The 9,271-nt window shown below is 42.7% G+C and overlaps 1 protein-coding gene across 1 annotated transcript; it reads left to right on the top strand.

Moving 5' to 3' along the window:
* The first annotated feature begins 6,458 nt into the window (after positions 1 to 6,458).
* nfkbil1 (nuclear factor of kappa light polypeptide gene enhancer in B-cells inhibitor-like 1) lies at positions 6,459 to 8,924 on the top strand. Its single transcript, XM_085281230.1, has 4 exons — positions 6,459 to 6,791; positions 6,887 to 6,999; positions 7,680 to 7,791; positions 7,871 to 8,924. The coding sequence occupies exons 1-4, from the start codon at positions 6,518 to 6,520 to the stop codon at positions 8,458 to 8,460; spliced, it is 1,089 nt and encodes a 362-aa protein (XP_085137356.1). The 5' UTR covers positions 6,459 to 6,517; the 3' UTR covers positions 8,461 to 8,924.
* The last annotated feature ends 347 nt before the right edge of the window (positions 8,925 to 9,271 follow it).

The raw sequence follows: 9,271 nt of genomic DNA, 5'->3' as shown, positions 1-9,271 counted from the left end.
TTGGAGCAGGTGTGACGGGTTGTCCATGATGGAGAGCAGTTTGTTCAGTGACCTCTGACCCTCACTCACTCAGACGCCTCCAAATTCTCACCAGTGCTTCTTCTAACCTTGCAGATTAATTTGTTCTTCTTTTTGGCACTGATGCTGCTCCTGCTTACTTTAGAGCTTGTGCACAGCATCACTGCTGGTCCTCCAGTCTAATCTGTCATTCAGGTGAACTCTGATTTCCACCCACAGTACCTTACTTCAGTTGGGATCAGTGGATGGAGGGAATCAGTACTGCATCAGTACAAATTGTTCGACCCTATAAACCTGAAATCTGTGTGGAACAGCTGATCTGTACGGTATGCAGAAGAAGACAAAACATTATTTACCGTCCCAGTTACTATGTTACTGCTCCTTGTGGATGAGTGTGTGCATCACTTAGTTTTAATAGCACACTGCAACACTCAGGCATCAGTCTAACACAGTAACACTTTTACTTGTTACAACTTCAGCAGAAAGAAGTTGCTCATCGTATGCACTGCTGAGAAAAAGAAGCTCATTTTATTCATTTCTGCTGTTTTATGAAAACAGTGTTATTGAGGAACAATAAGTGGGGTTCGCTCTAAACACTCCACGTAAAGACTCAGTCAAGCGTTTTATGACAGAGCCAAAGTTTTAGCACTGCGCAACAGCTTTGAGCCACCCATGCAAAGTGCTGATTACACACTCGTTCTGATATCATCTCCCCACTTCTAAAAATACACTCTCCTAGCAGCAGCTATCACAACCACATTAGGCATGAACACAGGATTTTGTGTGCATCTTTAAATATTCTTCCCCTGAAAGTGGAAGTTAAAGACTGTTAAAAACTGTTAAAAACTGCCAGTCACAAAACAGACGCTGTTCCTCTTTATCAACTTAAGTAGCGTTTTTAATGTTGAAAGAAGGCTTGCAGCTGCTGACGTTAGTAGATCTGGTCCTAAATGTCCCTCCTCCTTTAAAATGCCAGCCTTTGTTATGATTATATTTTTTAAAGGCTGCTTTTGTTTATAAGACCTCCATACAACTATACTGTCAACACGTTTTGGCAGGTTTTGTAGTCCATGTTCTGCATATTTTAGTTTCAACATGGAAAGCATCCGGCTTCATGTTGTTAAGGAGAGACTAGAGTATGGCTGTTCCAATTCTTAGCACACGGCTCTTCTCTTTTCCTAAGTCCTTAGCAATTCTCCTACTCACTTTTCCTTTTCTTTACAATGGCATTTTCATTGAGGTTAAGGAAATGAGGTTAGGAATAAGAGGTAGGCGGTACTTTTGGTACTTGGTCAAGACAACCAAGCATCAAAATGGGGACTAAAGATGATTTCAGTACTTTGAATGAGGCATAGTTCTTGGTGTCAGATAGGCTGGTCTGAGTATTTCAGAAACTGCTGATGTACTGGGAATTTCCCCACACAGCTATTTCTAGGGTTTACTGAAAATGGTCCAAAAAAAAAGAGAAATTATCCAGTAAACGGCAATTCTCTGATTGAAAATACTTGGGTGAGGTCAGACATCAGAGGAGAGCTACAATGCGGATAGGAAGTCAACAGTAACTCAAATAACTGTACATTATAACCAAGGTATGCAGAAGAGCATCTCTAAACACACAGCATCTCAAACTATGAAGTACAAGACCACACCGGGTGTCACTCCTGTCACCTAAGAACAGGAAAGTGAGGTTACAGTTTGCAGTGTGTCACCAAAAGTGGACAACAAAAGGTTAGAAAAATGTTGCCTGGCCTCATGAACCTCAATTTGTGCTACAATATTCGAATGATAAGCAAAATTTTGCATAAATAAAATTAAAGCATGGATCCATCGTGTCTTGCACCCATCTTGGGATGTCTGCTTCCAGCTGGGTAACATTCCATGTTACAAAGTTCTAATAATCTCAAATTAGCTTCTTGAACATGACGATGATTTTACTCTACTCAAATGGCCTCCACAGTCACCGGATCTCAATCCAAATGAGAACCTGTGGAATGATATTGAACTGGAGATTCCCATCATGGATCTGCAGCGGACAAATTTGCAGGAACTGTGCGATCCTGTCATGTCAGTGTTGACCAAAATCTATCAGGGTATGTTTCCATCACCTTGTTGAATCTGTGCCATGAAGAATTAAATCAGTTTTGTTACTAAAAAGGGCTCCAAGCTGTTATTAGCAAGGTGTATCTTATATAGTGTCCGCGTGTACAATTTATAATTATTATAAACACTTTTTTTTCACAATAGTTCAAATATTCACTTCACGGTTTTTTCTTTCTTCCTTACCATCATTGACCTTAGAGGCGACCTCTAAATGCAGAGAAAACACAACCCTGTGAAAATATCCAACCCCGGTCCATCAGCACACTGGGTCAGCTCTTTATCAAGTAAATGCAAATTGCTTCCTTAATGGAAAAGTAAGAAGATTTTCAACCGATTCATTGTCATATAAATGGGTGACAAACAGCTATTGTGTTGCTTTAAAAATCAGACAGTCTGTGTGCTACAAACACGTGTCCAAGTGTCATAAATCAGAACCCAATAATTCAGGTCAAGCAGAAAATAGTCAAAGGAAGTGTGCACACATTTCTCCTTGAGCCTAACAATAGCATCTTAGCAGCCCAGCCACTAAACCGGACCTTGAGCCTGGTCTTGCCATAGTGTGGTAGGATGAGATGCTGACCCCTGGAGAGTCTTGGAAGACCCTCAGCTTCCTGCCACCCGGTATTCCAGATCTCCTCCCTGTACTGTCCCGAGAGATTAACAGACCCCATGGACAGGATAGGAGTCAGCAGGCCTAGCAGGAAGAGTAAAGGGAGGGTAGGCAAGGTAGGAGTTCCTGCACTGGGATATCCTGTCATTCAGAAGCATCTCTCTGCATTCAGTGCCCAGTGCAAGACCTGAAAGCTCCACCTGAGGCCTGCCTGCTTTACACACTCTCCTGCAGTTTATTTTTAAGGAAGCAGACACATAATGTGAAAAGTTACTTTCTCTGATAGCATGTGTGACAATAAAGCAGTACTACATTGAAGGCAACATAGTTTACAATAGAGTAAGCTGCAGATGTGAGACTTGAAGTGGCAAATCTGACGTGTCCCTCTTCTCTGTCTCTCCTGAGATGGCATTTCAAAAGCATTCACACAAGACAGCTATCGCTAGTGGAGACACGTCTTTTCCGAAAGAGCGGAAGTGCCCAAGCTTTGGGAGACTCCGGATCTTGGGTTATGTGAGTCTCAGAGGAGATCATCCTCTTCAACGAGCACAAAGTGTCCCTTCATTCTCTCCTCTATCCTCTCCATTGTGCATCCTTCCCTCTCTCGGGCCTAAATGGAGGCACTGTCGCCCACAGTGCAGCACTGAGCCAGTTCAGAGGCTCAGCTGCACTGACTTGAGCATTACAAGCGCTACAGGTAACGGTTGATGAGCATCAAATCGAAAAAGAACTTACATCAGAGCAACATCCAGAGAGGCTATGTGCTGCAGCTTTAATTTGTTTCATTAATGAGGTGAAGATCACAAACCTTTAATACTCCCAACAAATTCATTTGTAGAGCGAAAACAAAATCAGAGTTTCCAGCTGTCGCATGTTGTTGTAGCCACACACTGGAGCGACTCTTTCCCAACAATCCACTACCACACACAGTATGTTTGTGCTTCTGTGTGTTCTGACTCATTTTACATGTTGTGTGGACATAAATCTGTTTATACAAACAGGTTTTTGTTTACGCAGTCACACTGACGCGACCCTGCTTCCTTTTGGAGACAAAAAAAGCCAGTCGATTATTGTAAATCATTCGATTTTAGGTTGAAGACTTGGTTTAAGGTTAAGCTAAGGCTTAAAATAAGTTAAGGGCTGATTCTGGGGTGCAGACATGTCTTAAGGCTAAAATAAATACTCTACTTTGAGTAATATTGAGTGAACATTGTGATTTTTGTGTGTTTTTAACAGAAGATTCCACACAGCACTTTTACATTGAACCACCTTCTTTCATATCCAGTTGTTGAGCTTAAATTTAAGGTGAGCACAGTGAAACTTTCTCCTTTCAGATGAATTGCTGGGTTAAATTCTGCACATGCATCATTTTGCCCGGCAAGGCTTAAACATCTGAGGTCAAAGGTCAAAGCTCCAGCGACACTTATAGTATAAAGAACAGTTTTGTTACTTCTTTATACTCTTTATACTACAAGTGTTACTGGAGCTTCAACCTCTTCAGACCTTGTTTGTCTCCATGCAGTTTGGATATGGTAAATGGTAAATGGTAAATGGCCTGTATTTATATAGCGCTTTACTAGTCCCTAAGGACCCCAAAGCGCTTTACATATCCAGTCATCCACCCATTCACACACACATTCACACACTGGTGATGGCAAGCTACATTGTAGCCACAGCCACCCTGGGGCGCACTGACAGAGGCGATAGTAGGTGAAGTTTGCCAGAAGTCTCTGTTCTGTCTTTAAAAAGGCACTTCTGACTTAACTATGCAGCAACTTAGTAATACGTTTCAAAGTGTGATGACCCCTTAGGCACTGGGTGTCTCTGGGTTGTTGTTCTGCAGGGGCTCACTGAGGAGCCCACACCAGATTTTGGCTCGGACCAGCTTGGCTACAACGTGATTTCTCGGATATCCTTTGCTCTCTGCACACTCCCACACTTCCATGCGTGCTTTACTCTAATGACCTACTGACAAACATGTTCTCTTTATTTAATTATGTTTTGTAAATAAATGATCATTTCCTGTGTTACAAGTTTCCCTCATTTCATCACACTCTATGAGTCAAGCTGTGATTCTGTGATAAGCGATTGATATGAGCATAAAGGGCCTCTGCATCTAGTCTGTGGACAAGCATCAAATTGCATCAACCCCTGATGTTCTTAGTGTTTAATTGATCTGCTGCTACTTCTGTTTTAATTTAAATTGTTAGTGTGATGGCGGCTTCATTAGCAAAAAGTCAATTTTGATTTGTGTCTTCATAAATTTGGCTGAGATAACCTGAATCAGAGACGTTATGAGAGAGGAAAATGAAGATATGGCCCTGAGTTTAAATCTGCTGCAGAAAGTATAATTTGGGGGGTGGGGGGTATAACATCAAAATAACTACAAAAATAAGTGCCCACAGGCATTTCCCATTGTCTGCCAGTTGCAGATGCTTTCTTTTGGAAAGATTGCAACTAAGATTTGATAAAAACAACTTAAGATGTTACACTGAATGAAATAAGGGTGATAAAGACGATTGTTCCACATATATTTGGGGTTTTTTTTGCATTGGTTCTTCAGTTCGCTGCCTGTGAGGTCATTTTATGCAAGAGCAGATATGAAGTTGGCCTGTGAGGCTGCTATTAGTGACTTATAATTCTTTCATTTTTGGAAAAGGAAGGAATGTTAGTGCTATAGGTTGACAGTTTTGTTTCTTATGAACTTCATTTCATGAGTTGTGCAAACTTACAACTGTACATTTTGAGGAAGATTTCTTCTGCTTAGCTCAATTCACTTTGAAATCTGTGTACTTAAGGCAAACTAGAAAAGATTATTGACGTCAGCCAAACTGTGAGTGATTTCTTTTTACAGTGTAGTCTCTCAGTAAAATGACTTCCCTGTGATCCTGTCTGCAGCTGACAAACTGAAGTGGTGCTTCTGAATAAAGAATCTTCATTCATGCTTCAGGCCCTGCTCTACAGCGAGATACAGTCGGGCAGCTTTCAGGCAGCTGGAACAGTTGTTTCTCTGTTCAAGGTTTAGTCATAGTTATGGACATAAAATCAAACTTCAAAACAACGTGCAAAGTCATGTGGCAAAGCTTTTATCAGGGCACAGTGGAGTTTGAGCGCTGTACCTCCGGACAGGTGCCATGATGAAAGCAGGCTGAGGCACAGAAACCCAAAGAGAAGGGGGATGAATCTTGATATAACCTGCAACGTGGTTCCTGAAAGTGACTCCTGAGATTTGTTTTTCGCATTTTTTAAAAGGCAGTAATTGGGGTGACCTCCTTATGTGTCACGTGAGACTGTCTGGTTCCTATTCAACACAAGTGCAAAGAGGATTGTGGCAGACAGACTAGCAGATAATGGAAAAGGAGAGAAATGTATGAAGGCCAATGCATGACAATGCTCATTATTTGCCTTGTGAAGAAGCTGGAAACATTGCACTGAAATACAATACAATATATCTGTCTTCACATGATGAGGGGCAGACCTGTAACCTGCTTAGTTTATTTATTTTTATCTGCATGTTACACTACGTTACCTTAATCCCAGACAAACATATTCTCGATCCGACCTTCTTAGCAGCAATGCAAGTTATAATAAATATAATTTAAAAATAATCCCATTAAATGGCAGGCATTCCCTTTCATAGTTAATGCTGCCATCTTGTGGTAACACAGGACATTATCTGTCCCCGGAACCTGTGTCTGTGCTCTTGCTTTCTACGGACCTATTAAAAAGACGGACCGAATCCTGTTAGCGAAAGCTAAGCATTAGCTTCGCCTTTGTTTGTGTGTAGTAATGGTGTCCCGCAAACAGACGCGGGTGTGGAAGTACGTGAACGACGGCAGTTTGATGAAACTGAAATCATACCTACGGAAACACACGGATCTGGACGTGAACTTTTCCCAGGGTAAGAGGCAGAGGAGCCCGCTGCACCTGGCCTGCTGTCAGGGGGACGATGCTGTTCTGCGGCTTCTGCTGAAACACGGAGCCGATGTTCTCCAGAGGGACCGCAAAGGGGACACGGCACTACACGTCGCGGCCAATAGAGCTCTTAAACACGGAAAAACGGGTGAGGAGGACCTGGAGAATTAACATTAATAATTAAATAAATAGCTTTATCCGCTGCTAATTGTTAACTTTGTGTTTTTTGGGGGGCTCTTTCAGCGTTTGATGACCTGGTGGTGCCTCTGAGAAAGCGCTGCCCTGAAGCCCTAAACGTCCAAAACAGAGCCGGAGTCACACCGCAAGACCTGCTGAACTGGATGAAACATCCAGAGGTAAAAGTGAGCTGAAACTATGACTGAAACTTGTCTATCACTGCGTCTTTGAATCTATTAACTGAAACCGGAATAACCAAATCCCATCAAACTAAACATGGGACACAGAGGTGGGACAGCAAAGATATGAAGCATGTAACATGCAAGGAGGACAGGTGGTGAAAGTGGATGAGTTTAAATATCTGTGTTTAAACATCCAAAGCTTGACAGAGTGGAGGATGTGAAGGCTTTTACTGAGAGTAACCAGTGTCGACATGAAACATCATAGGGACAGCTCAGGTTGAGCTATTTGGAGACAAAGTTAGAGAAGCGTGGCTGTTTTGGACATGTTCAGAGGAGAGATGGTGGATACACTGGACTAAAGATGTTGAGTATGGAGCTGCCATGCAGGAGGAAAAGAAGATCACAGAGGAGGTGTTGTCATGGAATTTGTTTGAGTCATGGGATTATAAATAGCTCAAAGCTACATGGTTCATAACATTACCCTAAGATTAGATTTGAGGAAATGCAGGGTGAGTGTGTGAGGGTTTCTGGCTCAGCACAGCCAGACCTCATTACTGATGAATTGGTGATGAGTTGGAATAAACTGAGCTCAGCTCTGCTGTGTTGGATTACCCATGTCACATTGATTTCCTGCGTCTTCAGTAATATTTACACTTTTCCCCTGACATTTATCGCAGGCTGAAGAAAACATGAGCCATCCACGTGAAGCAGACCCTGAGAAGGAATTCCTGGAGAAGCTGTTTGACGAATGCGAGGATGAATTTTATGAAACCTTTGGAGTATATGATGGTAAATCCTAAACATCACAGATGAATCTGAGTTTAACTCTCTCTCTCTGCTTGATAACACTGCTGTATTTGTTTCACAGCTGATGACTTTCTTCCCGTTGATGATGACGAGGAAGACTTTGGGGACTGGGCTGATCGCATCCGGAAGGAATACTATGATAAAAAACACACCCAGGCCCAGAGACTCGCGGCCTCATCTTCTGGGTGGAAAAGAAGCAAGAGTAAACGAGAGATGGAGGAAGAAGAGCGAAGCCGCAAGGAGCTGCACAAAAGGCTGCAGAAGGAGCACGAAGAATATCTGGCTCGTGCAGCTCGCAAAGAGGAGGAGACTCAGCGTGGCAAGAAGCGGCAGTACGATGAGAGGTGCGCGGCGACCTTTCAGGGTGGCGCCTCGGCAGGCAGCACGAAGCTGAACTTCGGTGACATCCCCTGGCCGGCTCCGAGAGGTACGGTCCAGGAGATGATCGAGGTCATGCTGCATGGTGTGGACCGAAAGGACGTACCGGCGTTTCGCAAAGCGCTTCGAAAGCAGCAAGCGCTGTGGCACCCCGATAAATTCGCGCAGCGATGTGAAGCTCGATTGGAGGAGAAGGACAAACAGAAGATCCTGGATACAGTCACCACTCTGTCACAGGAGCTCAACAGACTGGCTCAGAGTTTGAAGACTTGAAAATCACACCATGAACGTTATATGTGCTCTTCTTGAAATCCTGTATGTGTGAAAAGAACCACTGTCACCTATTTGTGTAGTACTAACACTACCAAACAGAGGACGCAAGCACCAGCTTTTATCTTGCAGGTGAATGAGCTCTGCTGAAAACAAGCAAAACTGCTGTGAGCTCATATCTGCATTTACAAACATTCAGAAGAGCCATTTATTCATATTGACTGATGCAACAATCCTATATGGAAAATGGAGCTCTAAAAAAATACAGTAGTTGTAAATTGTATGTGTATCTAAAGACTAAGTTACCAGTTTTCAGTTTTCCATACAACATAACTCCAGGACTCAGGAGACACCTGTCCATAAGACTCTGAGGAGATCAAAAGATGCACAGTCATGACATGTTGGTTGGTTTGTTTTTCTGCCCATTTGATCAAAGAATAAACTTAATATATTGTTTTACTGTACAATAGAGTGCCTTAGTAGACACACATGGACACACTCGGCCACGTAATGTTTAGCACGTTTTCCTGGATCTTGTTTATTGTCTTTCTGCCTCCCCCACTGATGAGAACATGTCATATGGGTCATCAGAGCCAAGCAGCTTGTCTTTTCTTTTCCATAAATCTGACCTAGGGTCTGATTTCACAAATACTCTTCTGGAAGAATGGTCAAAAGTTCCTATAAACACACTCCTAAACCTTGTTGAAAGCCTTCCAAGAGAGCTGAAGCTGTTATAGCTGCAGAGGATGGACCGACACAATCTACTTTACAAAACACTCCACACCTTGTTACGACACCACCGCGTTCTCTGTTT

Source organism: Mchenga conophoros, linkage group LG7 (assembly GCF_057382185.1).
Source record: "Mchenga conophoros isolate Kocher_MC1m ecotype Shallow Benthic linkage group LG7, M_conophoros_male_GT1.1, whole genome shotgun sequence".
Classification (NCBI taxonomy): Eukaryota; Metazoa; Chordata; class Actinopteri; order Cichliformes; family Cichlidae; genus Mchenga; species Mchenga conophoros.
Note: the sequence above shows the minus strand (reverse complement) of the source record. Positions and strands in the feature narration are given on the sequence as shown.

Coding starts and splice junctions, on each gene's coding strand:
- nfkbil1 (XM_085281230.1), top strand. CDS start 6,518: ATGGTGTCCCGCAAACAGACGCGGGTGTGGAAGTACGTGAACGACGGC. Junction 6,792..6,886: donor TCTTAAACACGGAAAAACGG/GTGAGGAGGACC, acceptor GGGCTCTTTCAG/CGTTTGATGACCTGGTGGTG. Junction 7,000..7,679: donor ACTGGATGAAACATCCAGAG/GTAAAAGTGAGC, acceptor CATTTATCGCAG/GCTGAAGAAAACATGAGCCA.